The sequence below is a fragment of the Mustela lutreola genome, chromosome 7, assembly GCF_030435805.1.
Source record: "Mustela lutreola isolate mMusLut2 chromosome 7, mMusLut2.pri, whole genome shotgun sequence".
NCBI lineage: Eukaryota > Metazoa > Chordata > Mammalia > Carnivora > Mustelidae > Mustela > Mustela lutreola.
The window spans coordinates 68,001,971-68,028,697 of record NC_081296.1 but is presented as its reverse complement, the minus strand read 5'-3'; the positions used below and the strand labels follow the sequence as shown (position 1 = coordinate 68,028,697).

Sequence of the window (26,727 nt, the reverse complement as noted above, 5' to 3'; positions counted from 1 at the left end):
CCCTCGGCTCAGATCACGGTCTCAGGGTCCTGGGATCAAGCCCCACATCATGCTCTCTGCTCAGGCAGAGAGCCTGCTTCCCCCTCTCTCTCTGCCTGCTGCTCTGCCTACTTGTGATCTCTCTCTCTGTCAAATAAATAAATAAAATCTTTAAAAAAAAATTGCTCTCAACAATGTTTTGTAGTTTTTAATAAGAGGTTTTTAGGCAACTTTTATCAGATTTATCCTTTAAGTGTCTATTTATTTGGATGCTATTTTAACTGGTACTTTTTATTTCAATTTCTAGTTCTTACTGGCATCTATACAAATATATTGTCTACTGATATTATTATACGTCATAAACTCGCTGAACTAACATAGTTCTAGTAGTATTTTTATAGATTCCTTAGGATTTTCCAGTCTAAGAATAAAACCAATTTTACTTCCTTCTTTCCAATCTGGATACATTTTCTTTTTCATGACTTACTGCACTGGCTAGGATACCCTATACAATTTTAAATAGACAAGGCAAAAGAGGACGTTTTCCTCATTCCTAATCACTGGGGAAAGCTGTCTTTCACAATTAATATGCTGTTTGTATAGTTTTTCATAGATACTCTTTATCAGATTGGGAACGTTTCCTTCTACTATGCTTAAGAATTTTTACCAGAAATGGATTTTGTCAATTTTTAAAACTATCTATTGAAATGATAGTATGGTGTCTGCCTTTTGCGCAGGTCATGTTTCTGAAGTCCCAGGATTGAGCCCTGGATTGAAGAGTCTGCTTCTCCATCTCCCTCTGCTCCTCCCCTCATGCGTGTGCACTCTCTCTCTCACTGATGAATAAATAAAATCTTAAACAAAAAAAAGAAATGATAATATGGCCTTTTTAAATTTAAAGTCTATTATGGTAATGGTGAACAATGCTGATCATTTTCAAATGTTAAATCAACCACGCACCACTGTGGTAAATCCACTTGGTCATGATGTATTATTCTTTAAATATACTCCTGGATTTGGTATGTTAAAATTGTATTTATCATCTGTACATATGTTCATGAGAGAATGTACTCTACCATTTTCTTGTAATGTCTTTTTCTGGTTTGAGCATCAGGGGAATGCCAGTCTCTCAGAATGAGATCATTTTATGGAAGCATTTAAATTAAATGGGCATTATTTCTTCCCTAAATGTTTGAGAATTCAACAGTGAAGGCATCTGGACCACAGCCATTACTGTGCAGTTTTTCACTGCAAGTTCATATGTATAGGAGTAAGCAGTTACTTATTTCTTCTTGAGTGAGTTTGGTAGCTTTGCATCTAACAAAGAATTTGTCCATTTCATCTAACTTATTGGCATTAAACTGTTCCCTACTAATCAATGAATGTCTTTAGTGATGCCATTTTTCATTCCTGATATATTGGTAATTTGTGTGTTCTCCTTTTTTCCTAATCAGGTATCAATTTTATTATCTTCCCTTTAGACAGTTAACTTGTACATAGAGACACATCTCCAACAACTCTCTAAGTGGGCTAAGAAAGCAGGAATGTCATGTTTTATCCTTTCTCTTGGTTCCTCCCACAGCAGCTAAGCACAATGCCTTTACATCAGCAGCATTTTTTTTAAACTAACAAAAGGGTAAATGGACGGTAATCAGGTGAAGGCCAAATTTCAAAAATCATTATTTTATACACTAGGAAAAAAAAAAAAATGAAGACCTTCAAGTCAGAAAAACTTGGGTTCAAATCTCTATCACTCCCTTAAAATGAAGCTGACTTTGGGGAACAAGTTACATAAACTCTCTAAGCACACAATTAGTACATTTGTAAAATGGAGAATCCCTCTTACAACAGGTTTTAAGATTTAAGTGATATAACCCTCATAGAGTGCGCTGCATAAAGAGGGACACCAAAGAGAACATGAAAAGAGGCACAATATCACTTATCATCAAGGAAATGCAAATCAAAACTACAATGAGGTTATACCTCACACCTGTCAGAATGGCTAAAATCAAAAACACAAGAAACAAGCATTGAAGATAATGTGGGGGGGGGCCTCTTGCACTGTTGGTGGGAATGTAAACTGGTACAGCCATTCTGAAAAACAATATGGAGGTTCCTCATAAAGTTAAAAACAGAACTACCCTCTGATCCAGGAATCACACTACTGGATACTTACTCAAAAACTACAGAAACACTAAATCAAAGGGATGGATTCATCCGTCCCTACGTTAATAGCATTATTTACAATAGCCAAATTATGGAAACAGCCCAAGTGTCCACTGACTGATGAATGGATAAAGAAGATGTGGTATGGGGGGTGCCTGGGTGGCTCAGTGGATTAAGCCCTGCTTTCGGCTCAGGTTATAATCTCAGTGTCCTGGGATAGAGCCCTGTGTCGGGCTCTTTGCTCAGCGGGAGCCTGCTTCTCTCTCTCTCTGCCGGACTCTCTGCCTACTTGTGATCTCTCTGTCAAATAAGTAAATAAAATCTTTAAAAAAACAACAACAAAAAAGAAGATGTGGTATGTATATATACTATGGAATATTATTCAGCCATAAGAAAAAATGAAATCTTGACATCTGCAAGATGGATGGTGCCAGACAGTATTATGCTAAGTGAACGTCAGTCATTCAAAGGAAGACATATACCATATGAGCTCACTCATATGTAGAATTTAAGAAACAAAATAAATAGGCAAAGAAAATTAAAAAGACAAAACAAGAAACAGACTCTTAACTATAGAGAACAGATGGTTATCAGAGGAGAAGTTCGGGGAGGGGAGGTGAATAGGGATGGGATTAAAGAGTATACTTAACCAAGATGGAAAAATAAATTAATTATTTTAATCCAGTGTAAATTACTGAAGATGATGATCTCTTCAACATCAAACTGATTTTAAATCCTTCCTAGGCAAAGTGGTTTCTCTTTAAAACAGTTCAGGATGTCCTCTTTATTCTTGATGTTACAAATATAAGAAACACGTGTCTAGATGGTTATTATTGCCTGCTATTCAGGGGACCCCTTAAATCTGAAATTTCATGTCCTTTAGAGATACTTTTTTCTATCATTTGAGTATTTTCTCACCTCTATAACTTCTCTAAATCACCCCCCCACCTATGTTTTTTCAAAACAGACTAAAAGATTTCTTCATCTTCTTCCAGTTTTTATGTACATTTTTGTTTGGTTTTGGTTTCAGCAACATTTTGCCTCTAAGAACTCTTCCCTATTTCTATTCCTTTTCCATAGCAGTTATAACAAAAATATCTTCCCACCTTTCCTCATCTTCCCTAACACTACAGGAAAATGATGGCTCCTAGAACACAGTAAGGCATGTTTTTTTATAATGGTCTAATACCAGTGAGAAAAACAAAAAAATACTTTGATAACTGGCTAGCTTTTGGAGTTAACTCAGGTCAAGAATAAGACATAGGGTAAATACACTAACCAAGAAAGCAAACTAATGAAGCCTAACAGATAGTTTTCATTCTTATGCATCTTCTAGAGCTTATTCTTGTTACTTTGAAATGGAAAAGTACTGTTTTAAAAGTGCAAAATGGGGGAAAACTCAGGAGATACAGATAAAACTAAACTAATAATCCTGTATTTTATTTCATTTTAAACCTTTTTAATCTTATCTATATAAAGATCATTTAGGTATATGGAGGCAATATCTTAAACACTGACATGGCAATTAGAACAGCCTGGCACTAATCACAAAATAGCAGAAATCAGAAACAGACACAGACATAAATATTTTTTAATTTACTACATAATTGGTGACATTTTAAGCCAGTAGGGAAAGTATTTCTTCTCAGTAAGTCAGGGGAAAACTGCCTAGCCATACTGTGGAAAAAAGATTTCCTACTACAAATTTCACATCAAAAAAATTCTAGATCATATTTTATTTTAAGCCCTTTATTAATCTAATTAGTATTTCTTTTTAAATCTTGCAGATGAAGAAATACATTCTAAACACTCTAAACACAGAAACCATAAAAAAACTTTTAAAAAAACCACTAGACTTAACCATCCTTGCTTTTTTCTTTTTCAGAGCAAGTGAGGGAATAGGGAAGAACTATTAACAAAGCTAAAATATAAATTACAAAATTATAACCTGTGAAAAATGAAGCTCTTGGAAATGTAGGGAAGGGGGAGCCTGGGTGGTTCAGCTAGATAAGCAGCTGCCTTTGGCTCAGGTCATGATCTCAGGGTCCTGGGATTGAGTCATCATCAGGCTCCCTGCTCTGGGGCGCAGGAAAGCCCGCTTCTCCCTCTGCCTGACACTCCCCCTGCTTGTGCTCTCTCTGTCAAATAAATAATTAAATTCTTAAAAGTAATGCAGGGAGGGGCGCCTGGGTGGCTCAGTGGGTTAAGCCTCTGCCTTTGGCTCAGGTCATGATCTCAGGGTCCTGGGATCAAGCCCCACATCGCGCTCTCTGCTTGGCAGGGAGCCTGCTTCCTCCTCTCTCTCTGCCTGCCTCTCTACCTACTTGTGATCTCTGTCAAATAAATAATAAATAAAATCTTTAAAAAAAAAAAAAGTAATGCAGGGAAAAACATAGGTGGCTCCAATGAAAACAAAAAATTCAAAAAGTCAAATTTACAGAAGCAAGTTTATGACAAATGGTCAATAAACCTACTACTTGAAGAACTATAAATTTTAAAACAAAGTATCAATTTCTGCCTATCAGGTGAACTACCCAGTTAAGAGCATAGAAAATCCAGCACTATCCAACTATTGGTAAATGTGTACCTTGGTACAATTCCAGAAACATCTATAAACCTTTAAAGTGCTATCACTGCCACAGCAATTCCACTTTTAATAGCCTATCATCACTGTACTGTTTATAATAAAGAATATATAAAAAGGCTGAATGTCTGACCAAAAGGACTGTAATAACATGAAGCCATTTAAACTAAAATTATAATATAGATCTTTATTGTATGGTCTACATACGGAAAACAAAACATGACTTTATATCAGATTTCTAAAGGTTATGATACCATATACAGAGCAATTCCATTTCTAGAGAAATATGTATGTATGCACACAAGTCTATTAACAGAAAATCCTGGAAGAACATACACTGAAATATTAAACATCTATTATGACTTAAGTATGTGGTAATCAACGTGAATGTAAATATAAACTGCCAAAAAAGGAATTTAGTCTCCTAATAAACTAAGAAGCAAAAAACTCTTCAATTGTATGGCAAAAATATATTCAATGTATTTGAACAAAATAAAAAGATACAGTAGAAAGGAAAAAAAATCAAAAATGATTTAGTATGTAATTTGGTGGGACAACAGACTATTTTATCAAAAAAGGAAAAATAAGCTTTTCAAAATAGTACATAATGCTTAACTCAGTTACGCCCTTATCCTGTCACCAAAACTCCAATCACCTGGTTAATGGCTCAAACCAGAACCAAAGGGTCTTGTTACAAATCTCTTCATTTAGAAAATAATGAGATGGATTAGTTGACTTGACTGTGATAAAATCATGTCACAATGTATACCTATGCCAAATCGTCATATTGCACACTTAAAACATATGCAAGGGTACTTGTCAATTATACTTCAATAAAAGCTGGAGGGGGGAATGGATTATACTGATCATCATGTATTCAAAGAACACAGGAAGAGAAGGGAGACACAGAAAAATAGAAGTTTCAAAGGCATTCTGGAAGTCCAAATGAATGATTCCAATGGAGCACAAAAAAGCCATCTTCAAAAGAAAAAGTCTGTTTTAAAAAGGTGTATGTGTGTGTGTACACACAAACATTATCACACAAACCACAAAGAGCATTTAAGGATATTAAGAATTTCTCAAAATTCTTTCTAGACCACTGATTAAAGGATTAAAATAAGTAACAGTAATATGTTAAATAACCAAACTGTTCTAAGAAAAACTATACACACTTTTAATTCTCAGTTAATACTCACTGTATTCTAGCTTCTTCCTCCTCTTTTTCTCTTTCAATTGTTCTTCCTCCTCCCTGACTCCCTCTTCTTCTCCTCGTTGTTCCTCTCCCAAAGCATCATAAAATACTGGGTCACGATGAGCAGCTTTCCTCTGGAAATGCTTAGCTTTGGATCCTCCTTTAACAAGCACAACTTTTCTTTTCAAACAAGTGCAGCCAAACATGCAGTCTGGTCGGCGGCAGTGAGCAGGCTGACGCTTCTCCAAAGCTAGACTGGAACACACGCAACCCAATCGACAGAAGTCATTGTTGCATGGAGGGGCTCGTTTCCTTATGATTGTGTGGATGGGTTTAGTTTTGAGAGACGCCTAAAGTTAAAATAAAGAATTGTAAATCTACTGAATCATGCCCCAACACCATCCACAACTTACAAGTCATACTGGTCTGCCTTTTTGGACTCTGAACACTCAGTACCAATAGCACAAGATTAGCAGTATATTTAAAGAAGAACATAAATATAACCAGGACTCTGAACAATCTGCCTTTCTAAAGCACAGCGCAGTCGAGAGAAATTTTTTTTAAAATATTTTATTTATTTGACAGAGAGATCACAAGTAGGCAGAGAGGCAGGCAGGGATTTTGGGGGGGAGCAAGCTCCCTGCTCAGCAGAGCGCCCAATGCATGGCTCAACCCCAAGACCCAGAGATCATGACCCAAGCCAAAGGCAGAGGCTTTAACCCACTGAGCCACCCAGGTACCCCAAGTCAAGAGAATATTTAAATTAACTATGAGCCAGAATATCAACAGCGATCAATCTATTCTCAATGGAAATCACATGTAACGTTCAGGGCACCTGGGCAGCTCAGTGGTTAAGCATCTGCCTTTGGCTCAGGTCATGCCTGGAATGAGCTCCACATCGGTCTCTCTCTGTCAAATCAAGAAATAAAATTAAAAAAAAAAAAAAAAAAAGAAAAAGAAAAAGAAAGTAATGTTCAAAGGCAGGGGTTGACAAGACGCAAAGGCCAAATTCAGCCTGTTTCGTAAAGTTTCACTGAAACACAAAACGCCTGTGGCATTGTAAAAGCAGACATGAGTAAATGCAACAGAGTGTATATGGCCTACAAAGCCTAAAATATTTACTACCTGGCCCTTTACTGAAATACTTTGCGGACACCTGCTTTCCAGTAACTAATAGAAAGGGACTGGGATAATATGTACTTAACAGTCTTTAGGAATGATTAATAATAAAGGATACACTGTGTATTTAATCCAAACATCTAATCATCTTCAGGTCTAGAATTTATTTACATAATTTAAAAATGGAAGGTAAGGTGCACAAATTTCATGACCAAAAAAAAAAAATTAGTCACATGCTATTGTAACATTTCATGTTCACCAGAGGCTGCTCTAAGACAGGTAAATCGATAAGTGAAAAATTCTCAATATAAAATTTTATAAAACACAAAAGCTTTTTCTCCACAGGTCTATAATTTTTAAATTTTCTGAAATGTAATACCTTTTAAGGAGAACTTTCAAAGCGGTTTTAACAAGATTAGCAAACATACTTGCCCACATGCTAGAGAATGAAATTAGAGATTTTCAGAATGGACAGCTGACTTCATACAAGGTGAAAGACATTATCCAAAAGCACAACTGTACTGTCCCCCTCTACTGGCAGAAGGGTATCTACACTAAGGTGTCTAAGAACAACAACAAACCAAGAAAATCTCCTTAATTATTCTATCACTAAGATAACTAAATGGCCTATCCTTCCGCCAAAAAGCCCATACACATTTCCCCTTACTAACCTAATTTTTTCCAACCATGAACTAATACACTTCTAAAAAAAACCATCAGATACTTACTTGAGCAGTAAGCAGAGTTGTTAAGGATACATCTGCTCGCTCTTCAGTGATATAGGTCCTTGGTTTTCCTTCCCAAAGTGCACAGTCTTCCAGGTCCATTAGCTTCACTTGGGATTTAGACAAGCCTGGTGGGCGAGTTCCCTGTTGCTGTTGCTGCTGCTGCTGGTGTGCCTGCCGCAAACTAATTTGCTTTGGAAATGTATTTTCATCTAAAGTTGGCACAACAAAGTTGTTCACCTGATTTTCTGAGATAGTACTTGAAGAATTCTTGGCAACCTTATCTCCTGGAATCACTTGAGTGTGTTTCTGCTTTGGTGAAATAGGGTAGGGTAAAATGGATTTATAAGATGATTTAGTTCGGCCACCAAAAGTTGTCTGTTTGTTCTGAGACTTTGCCTTTCGAGAGGCAGAGGGCACAGAATGAGGCTTCAAAGAGTAGGAGGTAGAAGGGGAAATGGTAGATTGCTTCTTTAGTACACTGTCAAGTGTTCGTACATAGCTGGTACTCTTGGTGGGAAGCTGGTATACCACAGGAGATGTAGGAGCATTAGAAGAGAAACCCATACTGGTTTCCATCAGTTTGCCTTCATTTTCCAAGTACTCATCTAGTTTATCACTGCAGAAAGCAGAACGGTTTTTCAGTGGACCTTCAGAATTTCCACCTAGAAATAAGGAGATGCAGATACTTAAAGAAACATATGGCAGATCTTCAGAAAAATAAACTAAAAAATGCCAAGAGCATTAAGTTATAAGCTACTGAATCTTCTCAACTGTCCTTAATCTTCTAAACATAGGAAAAACAATATACTATTAATAAACCAAATGAAGAGATGGAATCATACATTCATTACATTAAAACCATCTCATTACATATATATACATTAATTTTGGGGAAATACCAACAATAAATTAACATTAAGGTAAGAGTCTACAACTCTGACAACTTATGACCTTAGCAGAGAAACCACATTTAAGTAAAAACATAAGAACAAAAAATATACTTAAGTCAAACTTCAACAGAACACATCAATTGAGATTGTTTAACAGATTGTAATACCTGGACTCTGATATAAAACATAAGGGAAGAGGTGAGGGCACAAAAAGAGAAGTATAAAATTTAGTTTCTAAGGAATGAAAAAGCAAATGTAGTGGACAGACAAGCATTGTATTATTGTAACACTGTGGAGAGATTCAAAGATGAGAAAAACTATTTTGGATACATGATAAATTTACCTGGCTAGAATGTAAAACCGCAAGTAACTACAATGGGAAAAGCACTAAGAAAGGAGACCAACAGGCACACAGTCCAAATGCTTGGGTTAGAAGTTTTCCTTGGACTGTAATGCTGTCAAGAATCACTCTATAGCTATAAAGTACACAGTTCTGAAGTAATACTTGAGAATGGTGATTATGGTAACTGCAGGTGGCTCAGTCCGTCAAGCTTCTCTAAAAAAATGAAAATTTAAAAAATAACTGAAAGGCAGTACAATTGAAAAGCGGGTGCAGTTGGGGCGGGTATATGCTATAGTGAGTGATGTGAAATGTGTAAGCCTAATGATTCACAGACCTGTACCCCTGGAGCAAATAGTATATTATATGTTAATAAAAAATTTTTTTAAATAGTAATAATAATAATAAAAACAAAAAATAATTAAAATTTTAAATTTTTTTTTTAAATTAAAAAAATAAAACATAAAATAAAATAAAAGAGGTACATGGATTATTTAAGCCTGACATGGTTAGGGATATGGAACATAGGGAATGAACAGACATTAGCAAGCAATTTATTTGCCCTGTATTTTATAGCATATAAAGGAAAGATGAAGAAAAACCACCAAATCTTACTTTTAACAAAAGGCTTTTTGGCCACATGTTTCAGAACACATTTACAGTTCTTTAAAAAGCTGATTACCTTCACTCCTAGATGCAGAAGCACTATGAAACTTTCCCCTCCATCCCTTGATTTTGGTGAAGTCATTGGTCTTCCCTGTCCTAGAAACAAAGGGAAACCCAGCATCTATAAAAGAAAAAGTAAAAGAGATTACCAAAATTCAAGTCAACTAATATTTAATATCTAATTAGTTACCAAAACTTAATCACAAAAAAAACTTAACCTAAAACGCATAAATCATTAAGACTATGCCACCAGGCAAAAAAAATCTACCTTAGAATATCCTAAATGTCTCTAACAAAGGCAGTTTTTTACTTATATCACAACTTTGACTTTACAAATGCCACACACTCACCAGGAGAGGCAGGGTTGGTTCCGGTAAGGTTCCAAAAAGGAAAGCTAGTGGCTGGAGCCAAAGGTAGCTGTACTCCCAAATATTTAAGATCAATGCTCATTGTCGGATCCACGGAATTCAATTTTAAGCCCACTACAAGGAAAAAGAAACACAAATTACATTCTTTTTTTAAACTTCTGAGGTGTGAGGAGAGAGTAAAATGGGAGTGAAAAGCAGAAATGAAATAAAAATAAAAAGTTGGAGACAGACTTTAAGTTGGCCCATGATCCTCACCTCTTAATACTACATATTTCTGTACTCCTCCATCCTCCCTCTCCCTTAAGTGCAGATAGGACCTTTGTTTTATTTCTAACATACAAAAAGTGGCAAAAGGGATGAGATGTACATGATTTGGTGTTTATGAGACTATGGGTGCATGTATCACCCATCTTGCTAAAGCTGCAAGGATATAAATTCTGCCAACAACCTGAGGGAAACTGGAAGCAGAATCCTCCCAAGTCAAGCCTCTGAGGAGAAACCAGACCTGACATTTTGACTGAAGCACTGTGAGACACTAAGCGGAGGACTCAGTTAAGCTATGCCCAAACTCCTAATCGAAAGTAAATGAAACAGTATGTCTTAAGTTTACACTAATTTGTTAAGCAATAGAAAACTAATACATAAACACAGCAGAATTAAGATCCTTTGTGATCCAGAGACTTTCTAGGACTTTCAATACAAATCTGTCATTGACTAAGCTTCTGGCCTGAATTAGGGTTTCTAATTCCCTAGTAATCCATTAGTGTTGTTTATGGTTAACTGAGCCTATAAATATTATAACTTATTTGTAGATTAAGAGGTAATCTTTTGGGAAAATATTTACTCATATCCTTTTAGAGGTTTTGGTGAGCTCCCCCCCTCCCCTAACATTTTACGACTGAGATTTGTCTATGCTGACAGATTTATCTGTGGACCATTTATTTTCACCACCGTACATTACTCCAGATTATGAATATATAGTACTACCCAATTTATTCACGATTCCCCTACAGATGAGAATTAGGTTGTTTTCTAACTTTTTTTAATTTTATTTTTTGAGTACACACAACATTAAAATACCATTAACTATATTCTTTACACTGTACCTTGCATTCCTGTGATTTACTCATCCCTTAACTGAAAGCCTGTAACTACTCCCAGCTCCCTTCACCCATTTTTTTCCTACTTTTAACAATTACAAGCAATGCACCCATGTAATTATTCACTGTGTACAAGAAAGTGTATCACAGGGAACCTGGGTGGCTCAGTCCCTAAGCATCTGCCTTTGGCTCAGGTCATGATCCCAGGGTCTTGGGATCAAGCCCCACATCCAGGAATACTATGCAGTATGTGCATCCATCCTGCTAAGCAGGAAGCCTGCTTCTCCTTCTCCCACTCCCCCTCCTGGTGTTCTCTCCCTGACAAATAAATAAATATAATCTTTAAAAAAAATGTGTATCACAGAGATGATGTGTAAGAGCTTCTCTAGTGCATTTAGCTTTTCCTTGTAGCATTTAACCAGGAATGGAATTGCTATATAACAGGGCATATTCATCTTTCAACTGTATTGGATTGTGAGTGCTCAACATACTTGTGGCTGTCCAAAATATTTGAACACCCTTTCCCTAGCTTTTACTAGCTGTTACTTTTCTCCATTATAACCCCAACCTCTTCAAGGTAGGTATTGGGAAAAAATCACTTTCTACCTTCCCTTGCAATTTATGTGCAGACATGTAACACAGGTTTTGCTGATCAACTGTACCATGAAAGACTTCAATTTGGGTAAGAGTACCATGATGGGATACTTTGCAGAACTGTGTGAATGAGGGTGATGGTGTTTGGCCAAGTAAAGAATTTTTAGAGGCAGAAGTAACCAAGGTCCTAGCTGTATGCATACTGTGTGCAGTGTCCCTACTGAAAATGGTGGTGCTTGTCCAATGTTGTGGGACTGCTTATATGCGGATTCAGTAAAAGTAATGTGGGCATGTTTCCCTACTGCACAGTCCCAGAGTGTGTTTTTCTGGCATTTTGTGTGTTTTCAAGAGATTGTGTAAGTCATCTGGTACTCTTTAATAAATTTATCTTCTATGTCATCTGTACAGTCTGATATTTACTACTAAAAAGGTAAATGATACACTTAGTTATTCTGAATACTTCTTGTGTAATGGCACATAAAATGATAATTAGGGGTGCCTGGGTGGCTCAGTCAGTTAAGTGTCTGCCTTCAGCTTGGGTCATGATCCCAGGGTTCTAGGATCAAGTCCTGCCACCCCCTGTCCCGTCAGGCTCCCTGCTCAGTAGGCAACCTGCCTCTCCCTCTTCCTCTGCTGTACCCCCCGCTTGTACTTGTGCTCTGTCAAAGAAATAAACATCTTTTTTAAAAAGGTAATTATACAACAAACTGGGATAAACCTGAGGCTGCTTTTCACTAGAGGCAACCAGCTCTACAGTTATTAATTACCCTTTGTCAAGCTTGGCCATTCTGAGGAGATCACTATCTCAAGAGCCTACTATTGTCACACATCATGGATAACCATGTGCAACAATGCACTAATTGGGAGTCTGCACTAAATAATGCCAAATTACTCTCAATTTATACTCCCTCCAGTAGTGCATAAGAGCTCTTGCTGATCCAATTTCTTTTCAATATTTGATGTCACCTGTTCCAATCTTTTGCTTTAAATTTATATCCTATTATTCTTGAATTTATATTTTTCTGTTACTAATGACCATCATCTACTTTGTATTCACTCATCTGTGAATTACTAGCTTCAAATTATTGTGCAGTAAAGTGTTTAACTTAAATTTTAACAAAACTGAAGCCAAAAGGAGTTCAAAGTATTAAGTATTCTATTAATAGCTATCAGAAATCTTAGGTACAGGTTTTTAATAAAAGGCTTACATAATACTCATCGCCTGAAAGGTGAAGGCATTAGACAGATTATGAGCCACAAACTCTTATGGCTAATTTGTATATCCACCACAGAGAACTTACCTTAACAAAGGAGATCACTGAATCACTATGCTGTTTTAGTACGTTAAGCCCAGTTCTTTATTTTTTTTTTAAGATCTTATTTATTTATTTGACAGAGAACACAAGTAGGCAGAGAGGCAGGCAGAGACAGAGAGAGAGAGAGAGAGAAGCAGGCTCTGCACTGAGCAGAGAGCCCGATGCGGGGCTTGATCCCGGGACCCTGGGATCATGACCTGGGCTGAAGGCAAAGGCTTTAACCCGCTGAGCCACCCAGGCGCCCCAAGCCCAGTTCTTTAAATATTGTATCTTATTATTTCTTTTTTTTTAAAGAATGTTATTTATTTGACAGAGAGAGATCACAAGTAGGCAGAGAGGCAGGCAGAGAGAGAGGGAAGGAAGCAGGCTCCCCGCTGAGCAGAGAGCCCTATGTGGGGCTCGATCCCAGGACCCTGGGATCATGATCCGAGCTGAAGGCAGAGGCTTTAACCCACTGAGCCACCCAAGTGCCCCTGTATCTTATTTTTATTTTATTTAAGTACATGGTATGATTCCTATTAACATCAATAAAACATTCTTTCCAGGGGCACCTCTCATGCTTAGTATGTTGAATATGCAACTCCTGATCCGGGGGTTATGAGCTCAATCTCCACACTGGGTCTAGAGATTGCTTGAAAATAAAATAAGATTTGGTGGTGTTTTTTTGTTTGTTTTTTTGTTGTTGTTGTTTTTAAGATTTTATCACCTCTTTGAGAAAGACAGAGAGAGAGAGAGAACATGAACAGGTGGAAGGCAGAGGGACAAGCAGATTCCCCACTGAGTGGGGAGTCCCAAACAGTGCTCAATCCCAGGATTATGAGTTCATACCTGACCTAAAGTCAGACACTTAACCGACTGAGCCACCCACGTGCCCCGATTTGAGAGAGTGAGAGGGCATGCACATGAGCAGGGGGAGGGACAGAGGAAGAGAAAGAACCCTCCATCAGACACTCCCCCACCCTACAAGTGTGAAGCATGACACAAAGCTTGATCCCAGGACCCTGAGGATCATGACCTAAACAAAAACCAAGACTCTGCTTCTTCTTTTTTTTTTTAAGACTTTATTTATTTATTTGACAGAGATCACAAGTAGGTAGAGGCAGGCAGAGAAGGGGGTGGGGGAAGCAGACTCCCTGCTGAGCAGAGAGCCCCATGAGGGGCTCCATTCCAGGACCCTGAAATCATGACCTGAGCTGAAGGCAGAGGCTTAACCCACTGAGCCACCCAGGCACCCCAAGACTAGGCTTCTTAACTGAGCCACCAAGACACCCCAGAAATAAAATCTTTTAAGCAATTATTCTTTCCTCATGTTTCCAGTCAATCAGGGGAAAATAAGACTGGGAGTCAAAACAACTGGTTTCTAATCGTGTGCTTGGGCTAAATTTCTCTTGGCTTTTGCTTCCTCATCAGTAAAATAAATCGACTACAATGAGTTTTATGTTTTAAGAATTTATTGCACCTTCTTTGTGAAATACTCTGTAATACAGATGGTAATAGAGATAAAAGACATTCCCCAGACCTCAAGGGGCTTTAATGCTATTTTCCCAACTGACTCATCAGTAGTTACAATGGTGTAAGTAAGTCCCAAGAGAGGTAACCAAGAAGAAATAATACTTGAAAAGCCCAAGGGAATGTGGTAAAATTTTTACTGAGTCTGTAGTTCTTAAGTTAGAATAAGTAAAATTAACTAAGAAAGGTGGGAAGGGACAGCAGAGTGGAACCACAAAGTAAAATACTCAGAAATTCAAGTAAGAATTGAATCCTAAACACAGGATAAAGATACTCTAATTCTTTGAGAAGAGAAAAATACTATTATTATTGACCCCAAATTGCCAAAATAGCTGCCTACATAGATGATAAAAATAAAGGAATTAAGTTGATAAAAAAAAGCACCCATACACAGACCTGCAAACTCTAGACCCCACACAATCAAATTTAGAGACTGTTTTTCCTATTTTCTTGTCTGTGTTTACTTCTATTTTAAACTTCCACTTTCCTCCAAAAGTGAAAGCAAGTTCTAAAAACAAGATGAAATCTATTTTAAATATACCTATCAATTTTTTAAAGCCATAAAAGTAGAAGTCAATGGCACATAGACAATGTTCAAAGTAATTCCCAATTTAGCTTCTCTGTACCATCGTGAAATGTTTGCCCTGCAAGAAAATCCCCTATTTAGCACATACATGAGACCTAGACTTAGTTTCCTATAAATGAGATTAACTTGTACAGAAGATAACTAAATAATTCACAGAAAGCATATCCCCCCCCCAAAAAATAAAATCCTTTCCACTAGGACAGTTTAAACTGAACTATATTCCTAAATGCGTTGGCCTTTTCACCAGATTAGGAACTACTTCCTAAAAACATAGGAACTACTTCCTAAAAACATATTATTGCACCATTACAAAAAAAAGACTCCTAAATTCAGATTCAAATGAAGAATCACATAAGATCATAAACCATAATTTAAAAAAAAAAAAATGCCTGGGATGCCTGGGAGGTTCAGCTGATTAAGTGTCATCTGACTCTTGACTTCAGCTCAGTTATGAACTCAGGGTCTTCAGACTCAGCCCCCAATAGGCTCCACACTAGGCATGGAGTCAGCTTGAGATTCTCTCTCCCCATCTCCTTCTACCTTCCTGCCCCCTGCTTGTGCGCATGTGCTCACTTACACATGCTCACCCACTTCTCTCTCTAAAAAATAAAACATTTTAAAAACTGTCTACCCCAGCTAAACACACTAAAATATAAAGCACCCAACAAAACACACTCAAGAGGAATAAACTCCTATATAACTAACCAGCATAAAAGAGCAAATCTACATAAAAAAGAAAAGCTCCAGTTAATTGTCAATTTAACAACACTCAGTATTTTTTAACTAAAATTCAAGAGTCACAGAGCTCTAAAGAGATTGCCATAAAGGAACTTAACATTGTAACTGACAGAAGTTCATAGTGATATAATAAATAAATAAATAGGTTGCAACAACATCAACATGGATGGCCCTTTAGAGTACAACGTGAAGCAATGTAAGTCAATCAGATAAAGACAAATACCTTTTCACTCATATGTGGAATTTAAGAAACAAATGAACAACGGGAAAAAAGGGGAGAAACAAAATGAAGAAACAGACTCTTAATTATAGAGAACAAACTGATGGTCACTAGAGGGGAGAAGGGGGACAGGAGAAATAGGGGACGGGGATTAGGATGTGTACTTGTGATGAGCAATGGGTAATGTATGTAACTAGTAAATCACTGTACTGTACACCTGAAACTAATATAACTGTATGTTAACTAAAAGGCATTAAAATAAAAACTCTTTAAAAATTGGGGAAAAAAGAAATCTCTGCTGTAGAGGAATTCCAATTAATTTATGCTCATTTCTACCTCATATTCCACAAGAAAGTAGAGCTTAACTTCCCACTAAATATGAACTACCCAGTGACTTCCTTCTAATAGTACAGCATGGAAAGGTCAGTGATTGTTGATAAAATGTACCCTTGATACAATGGGATGAAAATGGCACTCCCTCTCTGTGATCTTCCTCTCATGAACATACAACCACAATCTAACCATGAGAAAAACAACAGATGAAACTCAACTGAAAGACATTCCACAAAATATTTGACCAGTACTCCTCAGAATTGTCAAGGTCATTAAAAATTTTTAAATCTGAGCAACTGTCCCAGCCAAGAGGACCCTAAGGAGACATGACTACTAAATTGATTTCCTAGATGGAATGCTGAAATTAAAAAAAATAAGGGAATCTGATTAAAGTATGGACCTCAGTTAATATTAATATATCAATATTGTCTAATTGTAACAAATATTCTATACTAATGTTAGATGTATTTAATAATAAGGGAAAAGGAATGAAGAGTATATGGGAACTCTGTTATGTTCCCAATTTTACTACAAACCTAAAACTTAACTAAAATAGAAAAAAAATTTAGGGTGCCTGGGTGGCTCAATCATTAGGCACCTGCCTTCAGCTCAGATCATGATCCTGGTCAGGGTCCTGGGGTAGAGCCTCACATTTGGCACCCTGCTCAGTGGGACTCTGCTTCTTCCTCTCCCTCTGTACCTCGCTCCACTCTTGTGAGCACACATACTTGCGTGCACGCTCGCTCTGTCTCTAAAATAAATTAAATATTTTAAAAAATGTTTTAATTAATGTGGAATTGACTTGGTAGCAGTGAAGTAGAAATGCTTGTATAAAAATACCTTTAAAGTTCAAAACTAGATGGTAATTTCTAGGTTGACAGGAAATACATCAATTTGGATGTAGTACCTCCAAGTTAGTACATAGGATAGTACAGGAGACAGAAAAAATATAGTCCTGTGGAAAACAACATTAAGATTCTTATTTTAGGAGTGCCTGGGTGGCTCAGTGGGTTAAAGCCTCTGTCTTCAGCTCAGGTTGTGATCCCAGGGTCCTGGGATCAAGCCTCACATCAGGCTCTCTGCTCAGCAGGGAGCCTGCTTCCTCCCTCTCTCTGCCTGCCTCTCTGCCTACTTGCAATCTCTGTCTGTCATATAAATAAATAAAATCTTTTAAAAAATTTTAAAAAGATTCTTATTTAATTTTAACAATAAGACTACCACCACCAATAAAAACACTTCCTCAGGCTTAACACTTCTTCCAGAACTTCAGAGCAAGCTCAAAAATCTTAGTTAAGTTTTTCAAGTTTCCAACACAAAAAGTTGTGTTTTGTTTTGTTTTTTTAATATTTTATTTATTTGACAGAGAGAGACACAACGAAAGAGGGAACACAAGCAGGGAAGTGTGAGAGGGAGAAGCAGGCTTCCTGCTGAGCAGGGAGCCTGATGCGGGGCTCAATCCCAGGACCCTAGGACCATGACCGAAGCTGAAGGCAGATGCTTAACGACTGAGCCACCCAGGTGCCCACAAAAAGATTTTTAAATGTTTATATTCTAAAGAATAGTGAAACTCCACAGTTAACAGAAAGGGAGAGAAAATGACATTACTGAAGTAAAATTTAACAAGTTCTTTAAATCACCAATTTTTAGAGAGGGACCTTAAAGGAACATGTGATTGGCTCAATCCCAGTTACAAATACTTAACAATGTAACTCATTTTTCTGAAATTCTAAGTCTTAAGAAACAAAGGTTGAGGAGTGGAGGGATATCTGCCAAAACAAAATAGAAAAATCCAAAACAGATCTCTACCTCACATCTTATGAATAGCACCACATGAATTACAGATTTAACTGTTTTTTTTTTTTTTTTTTTTAAAATAGGGACACCTGGGAGGCTGTCAGTTAAGCATATGCTTTTTGTTCAGGTCATGATCCCAGGGTCCTAGAATCAAGTCCTGCATCCGGCTCCTTGCTCAGCGGAGTGCCTGCTTCCCCTGTCCCTCTGTCACTTCCCCTGCTTGTGCTCTCTCTCTCTCTGTCTCTGACAAATAAATAAAACATAGATAGATAGATAAAACAAGACTATATAGGGCAGCTGGATGGCTCAGTTGGTTGAGTGTCCAACTCTTAATTTCAGCCCAGGTCATGATGGTGCAGTCCTGGGACTGAGCCCCCATCTGACTCCATGCTCAACGCAGTCTGCTCGTCCTGCTCCCTGTTTCTACCCCCACTTGCACTCTCTCAAATAATAAAAATCTTTTCGAAAAATAAAATAATAGGGGCGCCTGGGTGGCTCAGTCATTAAGCATCTGGCTTTAGCTCAGGTCATGATCCCAGAGACCTGGGATCAAGCCTCACATTGGGCTCCCTGCTCTACAGGAAGCCTGCTTTTTTCCCTTTCCTACTCCCCCTGCTTGTGTTCCCTCTCTTGCTGTGTCTCTGTCAAATAAATAAAATCTCAAAATAATAATAAAACTAAGTAAGAATACAGTTGAATTAATTTTAAACAACATGATGATTAAATAAAAACTTATATATGACACCTAATGCAGAATCTGTACAGCAGGTGAAAACTGATGGCTCACCCACATTTTGTTTGGCTCAGTGTTTAACACTTTGCCCAAAAAACTTAGAAGTTGAGCATCATTACATAAAAATGCTGACTTCAGTTTCTACTGAACAATGAGAATTTCTGAAAATACTATGCCAGTCTTCCCATATGACAATAATCCACAACTATGACTGCCCCTTTAGAAGAGGCACCTGTGTTCCAGCCTGCCAGAGTCCAACCTTGTACACGAAATCAGGCTAATTTCATTTGCTTACCTGCTTAGTTTCTAGGAGCATTTGACTTTGAACCCCAACTACACAGAGGAAAATACCAGATTTGTCTACAATGTATGTAGGGGAAGGAAAAAACACACTTAAACCTTAACCAGCCAAGAAGTAATAGGCAACCAAACCATAACGAAAAGACCAACAGAGAGCATGGAATATATTTACCTCTAGAACTAAGACTGAAACAAAGGTAAGGATTAGGCTGCAAGATATTTATACATTGTTGGAGTACATAACTACCAAAATAGGAAAGTAGGAGGGAGGAAAAAAGATAAAGGAAAAGTTAACTGATAGAGGTTAAGAGAATACTATTTAAATAAAATAGCAGAAATGAAAGCTGACAGTAAGCGATAATAAATGATGTGACTGTAACTGTCCCATTACAAACCACAGTACCCCTCTAAGATCACAGTGTCAGACAAGCAGCCTCATATTAAAGCAAAAGTTCAAGTATTACTAGCTGACTTAGATACTGAATGATCATCTTATACATCATTTTATTAGCATACAATGCTTAGCTTCTTATATAAATGATCTATTATATAATGTAAATCAGCTCAACAATCCCTTGGCGGGGGGGGGGGTGGGGTGGAGGGGGGCTGACTAATAGCAAAAACTCAAACTACTCCAAAAGGTAGTTGGGGCACCTGGGTGGCTCAGTGGGTTAAAGCCTCTGCCTTTGGCTCAGGTCATGATCTCAGGGTCCTGAGATCAAGCCCCACATCAGGCTCTCTGCTCAGCAGGGAGCCTGCTGCTTTACCTACTTGTGATCTCTCCCTCTCTCTGTCAAATAAATAAATAAAATCTTAAAAAAAAAAAAAAAAAAAGGGCTCTCTGCTCGGCAGGGAGCCTGCTTCCTCCTCTCTCTCTCTCTCTCTGCCTGCCTCTCTGCCTACTTGTGATTTCTCTCTGTCAAACAAATAAATAAAATCTTTAAAAAAAAAAAAAAAAAACCTAAAAAAAAAAGGTACACCTAAAATCAAACACACAAGAAACTAAAAATTGGAGCACAGTTTACAATATCTCATTTACAACAAGTGGGAAAGTCAGTAGTTGCTATGATGGTAATAAATATAGAGCAAGTCCTCCTCGTCTGCAAGGGATATGTTTTAAGACCTGTAGTGGGTACATTCTAAGACCCTCAGTGGATGCCTGAAACCACCTGGTACCAAACCTTGACGCACACACACACAGACACACACACGATGTTTTTTCCTAGACATACGCACTCATGATAAAGTTTAATTTATAAATTATAAATTTATAAATTAAAGAAAACAATAACAAATAGAGTAATTTGAAGAATACCCTGTAATAACAGTTATGGAATATGGTCTTTCTCTCTCAAAGTATCTTATTACACTGTTCTCGCCATTCTTCTTGTGATAATGTGAGATGATAAAATGAATTGAAGTGAATGATGTAGGTACTGTGATATAGTGTTAGGCTACTACTGACCTTCTGACCATACGTCAGAGGGAGGATCATCTGCTTCCATTAAGTGAAACCACAGAAAGACTGCACATTTGGGGGAGGCAGGGGGTAGGACTAATATAGATTTCAATATTAAAATAGAGGATTAAGCAACATAATCAAAACCAAAGATAATTTATTACAACAAAACAGAGATAATAATGAAAATTTTAACTGACATCCCAAGCCATACATGAAATACACAAAATATGCTGACAGCCACACAATAAGGAAAGTATTCTATTTACAGACTTACATATTACTAAGTATATAAAAGAATAAGTAGCCCCCCCCCAAAAAACATACAAAAACAAAAGCAACTAAAACTTAAAAATGATAAACAGGGAAGAAAATACTGGGTTTTAAGACAGAAGAAACACCAATTTCTTATTATGACACGGTTTTTAAATGCGTAAGATATGCTTCACAGAGACAGTATCTTCAGAGTTGGGAAGGTTTTTCTTAGGATAAAAAAAAAACTAGAGAAGCTTTCAAATTAAGAGGAAGAATAAGAGAAAAAAACACAAGTTGAGAGGGGCACTAAAAGAAATGAAATCAGGGATGGGGGGAAAGGAAGAAAAACAAAAAACGGGTAAGAACAAGAGGGAAGGGAAAGAAGAGGGAAAAGAGAAAATGAGAGAAAAAAGAGAACAAAATTAAAAATTGGTTTGCATATATGGATTTTTAAATATTACCTTCTTGAAGACCAGGATGTATCACCTGCTTATGCCGCAAGGCCTTCAAGTCTTCTATCAGTTCCTTTTCCAGCTGGGAAATTCTTGCTCTACAACCTACTCAGAAAATAATGACAAAATAAGCTGCTGTACACTACAGAAAAAGAAACATTGCATCTTTCCCCTCTAGAGCCAAATCACAAATCTCTCTCCTTTTAAACTATATAATACCTGGGTCGTTTGTGGTTGATGCCTGAAGACTACAGGGTTCTTCGGCTGTCCCATCAACTGCATGAATGTCAAGAGCTTCCTATATATAAAAAAAGGAAAAAGTTCTTATCACTCCTAGAAGTTTAAATGTAAACAAGGAATCTTTTCTTTTCTGATACTTTTGATATTTTCTCAATGTTCTACATTAACAGAGTTTCAAATATGAAGGAAAAAAAAGAAAAAAATCTGAACAGGAACATATGCTGATCAAACTGTTTATGTCAATTTACATACTGATATAGCCTATGTAAAGAAAGCTTACTCAGCAATTAACAAAGAGACAGAAGACCAGCTAAAGAGAATTCAACCTCTCTGTAGCCAACTTAGAAATGCCAGGCTTCTATAAAGATTTAAAAGAAAAATAATGCAGCTAAAGAGCTGCAGTAAAATAAAGAAACTATCCATGTGTGAGACAACAGAATTTTTAAAACAATATTAGTTCTCCAGTGGTACTCTGCTACTATTGATGAAAACCAGAGGATGGGATATACTGAAACAGTCAATTTTTCATGTATGTATGCCTTTTTAGAGTCTGTAATAATGTAAATTCCAGTAACAATCAGTTCAACAATCGTGAACTGAAATCAAAGCAGACATTTAAGTCCATTCCAACAAAATACCTTAAGTGGTGCCTGTTAATTAAACCATTTTGGAGACACTCCCCTCCCTACACACACAAACCTTCACATAACAGGTGCATTCAAAAAAAAGAATTCTAAGTTAGTTATCAACCTGTATACAATTTGAGAATCACTATCTGACCTCCAAAGAAATGCTGAAAATTATAATCTTACCTTTGATTCAAAGGAAACAAAGAGAACACCATCCACGTCTTCCAGATCAGGCTTCACATCTGGAAAGTTACTCCCAGGACCCAAAGGAGCGCTCTTTGTAGAAGTTAAAGATTTTCCTGTGCTTTTAGGTGGTCGCCCTGCCTTAGAGAGTTTCAATTTTCGTGGTCTTCCTCTTTTTCCAGGGATATTTGAAGGGACATTCTGATTAGCATTCACAACCTTGGAGGCTGTTGAAATCTTAAGCACAGTTGTTCTCCTTCTGCCCAAGTCTTCTTTTGCTAAAAATGGGTCCCCAGCTGAACTCTTCGAACTGTCAAGTATTCTTTCTGTGTTAATGCTGTCAGAAAGCTCAGGATATTTCCACTGAGGCTCTTTAAGTAAGGGGTATTTCTGTACCACTCTGAGATCTGGTGAATGTTTTCTAAGACCATTGTCTGATTCCTTGCCTAAGCAGAAGCCAGTCTCATCAGTATTTTCAATGTACGTGGGCAAATAGTCTAATTCTGTCAATACAGAAGACTTATCCTTTCGAGATGTGGAAAGCATGTTATCAGGGAGCTCAGAAATCTTCACTGTGCTTTTGGTGACAGCACAGGGTTCCAGATAGACTACTGGCATCTTTCCAGCGTCTAACTTGAACATTTTAGCTTGAGCAACACCTGATGGGCTATTTGGTAGCCATTTAGAAGACGGATGGTCAGCTTCTAGGTTATCAACTTTATTGTGCCTCTTTAGCTGTTTCTCTAGTATAGGATCATCATCACTGTTTGAGTATACATCTGTTTCCTCATCTGTCTCTTCCTGTTTTATAGTTACCCCTTCCGGGCACTCAGCAAGTTCATATTCATAATCATCTACAGGCTCCTCTTTAATAACCACATCGAAGTTTTCATTTGGGTCTAATGGTGACACTACATGGGGATCGTCTTCAAAATTGTTGGCAACAAGACTGAAGAGACAGGGGAGGGAGGTTAAAAGGGTAAAATTAAGACTCAAGAGAAAAAAAGAAGTCTGTTGGAAACCAAGTGACACATCAAATTTCATGAGCCATTCTCCAAAAAACAATGTATAACTTAGCGAAGTTCTCCAAAGCAGTTAGCAAAGTTCTCAAAAGCAGTTTGTCAACATCACACTTTTACCCTTTCCATCAATTTCTCAGAAACTATACAGGATAAAAAGTAAGTTTTTAATGAGTAACTTTATCACAAATTTAAAAATGTAGCACTTATTTACTAATGGTATTTTTCAAATAAACTCAATTTTGAAAGTCAGTTGACACTGACCCAAATTCAAACTCAAGAACTAATTGGCCCACCAATTAAAAGTAAAAGCAAACAAATGTCCATTACAACTAAGAATTGCAATAAACATCAGGAAAGGACTTTCAAACTGCCTGATCTGTTTTAACTGAGATAAAATTCATATAACGGAAGACATAACTGGTTGGCTCAAATGGTAGAGCATATGAGCATATGACTCTTTATCTTGGGGTTGTAAATTCAAGCCTGATGTGGGTAGAAATTACTTAAAAATCTTTTAAAAAAATATAAAACATAACATTTAAAAAAATTTTAAATGTACAAGCCAGTAGTTTTTTGGTATATTCACAATGTTGTTGCCAGGTGATTTTCAACTTTAAAATAGTAAAACTCACTTTCAATGTAATGAATACACCATTAATTCTTCCAAAATAAAAGGGTAGGGTAGTTGAAGGAAAGTACATATAATCAGGTAAGCTCAGTGTCTATATTTCATTAAAAAAATCTTTTTAGCTTCCCCCCTCCTCCCCATTAACCACTGAAAGCATTATTAATTGTACCAATATAACTTGAGGACATGTTAGAACTACTCATTGACCCAATTAAAGCCACTTGTCTTTGTAAAATTGTTTATTAATCTCAAATACACACAAAGCAGCCCCTAAAATAACGTGTAAGCTACTCCTTCCTTGCACAACTTAGTATCTTGACCTTACTCAAAAATCCTTCAATGAAGGACTTCTACTTCCATTTAGAATGTGGAAGATCACAAAGACAATCAATTCTGTCAAAACAATTAGAAAACACTGGGTAAATTAAAACCCTTTTCTTTTTTAAAGACATCAAAGACCTCTAGTCACAAGTCCAAATGAACTGAATTCTAGAGAGGAACCAGCCTTCTCTAGTTGGCCACAGATGAAGACTGCTTTAAACCCTGAGTACCGCCGTTTACACTGTCTGAAGCACAAGTGCACAAAGAAAAAAAAGCAGTGATAGACAAAGGATCTTTAGTGAGACACAGAGAAATCAAACTTTCAATACCTGAGTGTGAGGAGACTAAAATCTAGAGAACCCCAAGGAGAAAACTAGTCCTCACTCCCACCAATTACCTCCAGAGCACTTCTGCAGAGTAAGCAGCAGTGATGCAGGAAGTTGGCCTGAAAACCAAGCACTTACAGTCTCCCACAACTTATTTTCCAATTTCCCATCACACGAGTCCAATTCTAGCCCTAACACATTTGAAACCTGAAGTAAGCTAAAATTTATTAAAGTAAATCACCTAGACAGAAGGATAGGGGAAAAAAAAAAAAAGTATGTCAGAAATCTGTGGGACAACACCAAATGACCTAACATAACATTAATTGCACTTCCTAAAAGGCATAAGAAAGGAGAACATTTGGAGAGAAAAATGAACAAAAACACCCCAAAAGTAAAAGATTTTAACCCACAGATCCAAGAAGCACAGCCAATACACAGGAGAATAAATAAAAAGAAAGTCAAACCTAGGCATATAAAGATCAGGTGGCCAAAAATTAAAAATCAAAAGAATAGTCTTATAAACATCAGTAAAAAAGAAACATTAGATAAACAACAAGAACAGACTGACTACTCACTGGAAACAATGTAAGGCAAACAAACAAACAAACAAACAAAAAACAATAAATGATAGTACTGAAAGAGTACTTAAAGAGTCAACCAATCTAATGTTCTAGATTACCAAAGAAGACTTTTTCAGACATCTGAGAAAATTGAGACTGCACAAGAAATACTACCTCCTAAGATCAGAAACAAGGTAAGAATTTCGTTAACTCTCACAACTTAAACTCAGATGTACTAGAGGTTCCACCAGGGTGATCAGGAAAGAAAAGAAAATAAAAAACATCCAGATTAAAAAGGACAAAGTAAAATTTTCTATTCACAGATCATGATCTTGTATATAGAAAATCCTAAGGAAACCACTAAAAACCTAATGAACTAATAAATGAGTTTAGCAAGAGTATCCAAGATCAATATACACAAAAAACGTTATTGCTACAAATGAGAAGCATCAAAATGGAATAAATTCCAGGAGCACCTGGGTGGCTCAATGGGTTAAGCCTCTGCCTTCGGCCCAGGTCACGATCCCAGGGTCCTGGGATCGAGCCCCACGTGGGGCTCTCTGCTCAGCAGGGAGCCTGCTTCCCTTCCTGCTTCCCTTCCTCTCTCTCTCTGCCTGCCTCTCTGCCTACTTGTGATTTCTGTCTGTCAAATAAATAAATAAAATCTTTAAAAAAAAATTGAATAAATTCCATTTTCATTTATAACAGCATCAGTAAGAATAAAATGCTTAGGAATAAACTGAACCAAAAAAAGTGTAAGAGCTATACACGGAAAACTACAAAACACTTTTTTTTTTTTTTTTAAGATTTTATTTATTTATTTGACAGAGAGAGATCACAGTAGGAGAGAGGAAGGGAAGAGATCACAGAGAGAGAGGAAGGGAAGCAGGCCCCCTGCCGAGCAGGGAGCCCGATGCGGGACTCGATCCCAGGACCCTGAGATCATGACCTGAGCTGAAGGCAGCGGCTTAACCCACTGAGCCACCCAGGCGCCCTACAAAACACTTTTGAAAGAAATTAAAGACAACCTAAATAAGATACAGCCTACATTTATGTACTGTCAGACTTAATACTGGTACAACAGCAATAGCAATACTGCCCTATCAAGATCCCACCTGTGACTTTTGTAAAAAAAAATTCGTAAGGTGATCTTAGATTAAACATGAAAATACAAGGACCTCAAAATAACCCAAAAAATCCTGAAAAATAGGAATGGAGTTCTCTAAAACTTGTATTTCACAATTTCAAACCTTACTACAAAGCTATCACCATCATAACAGTGTGATGATATCCGCATAAGGCAAAACAGAAACCAACTGAATATAATTAGAGTTCAGTAATATACACCCACATTTACATCAAATGATCTTCAATTGCCAAGGGTACCAAAACAATTC

At 37.1% G+C, this 26,727-nt stretch overlaps 1 protein-coding gene across 25 annotated transcripts in view; it reads right to left on the bottom strand.

Moving 5' to 3' along the window:
* MGA (MAX dimerization protein MGA) overlaps nt 1-26,727 on the bottom strand; it is a 170,479-nt gene that overhangs the window by 41,379 nt on the left and 102,373 nt on the right. For all 25 annotated transcript variants that reach the window (XM_059181225.1, XM_059181221.1, XM_059181220.1 and 22 more), the window contains exons 3-9: nt 22,474-23,422; nt 21,641-21,719; nt 21,431-21,526; nt 10,015-10,146; nt 9,681-9,785; nt 7,769-8,430; nt 5,926-6,271 (exon numbers count right to left, since the gene is read on the bottom strand). In XM_059181225.1, coding sequence (XP_059037208.1) covers nt 5,926-6,271; nt 7,769-8,430; nt 9,681-9,785; nt 10,015-10,146; nt 21,431-21,526; nt 21,641-21,719; nt 22,474-23,422 — 2,369 coding nt within the window. The remainder of the gene's footprint in view (nt 1-5,925; nt 6,272-7,768; nt 8,431-9,680; nt 9,786-10,014; nt 10,147-21,430; nt 21,527-21,640; nt 21,720-22,473; nt 23,423-26,727) is intronic.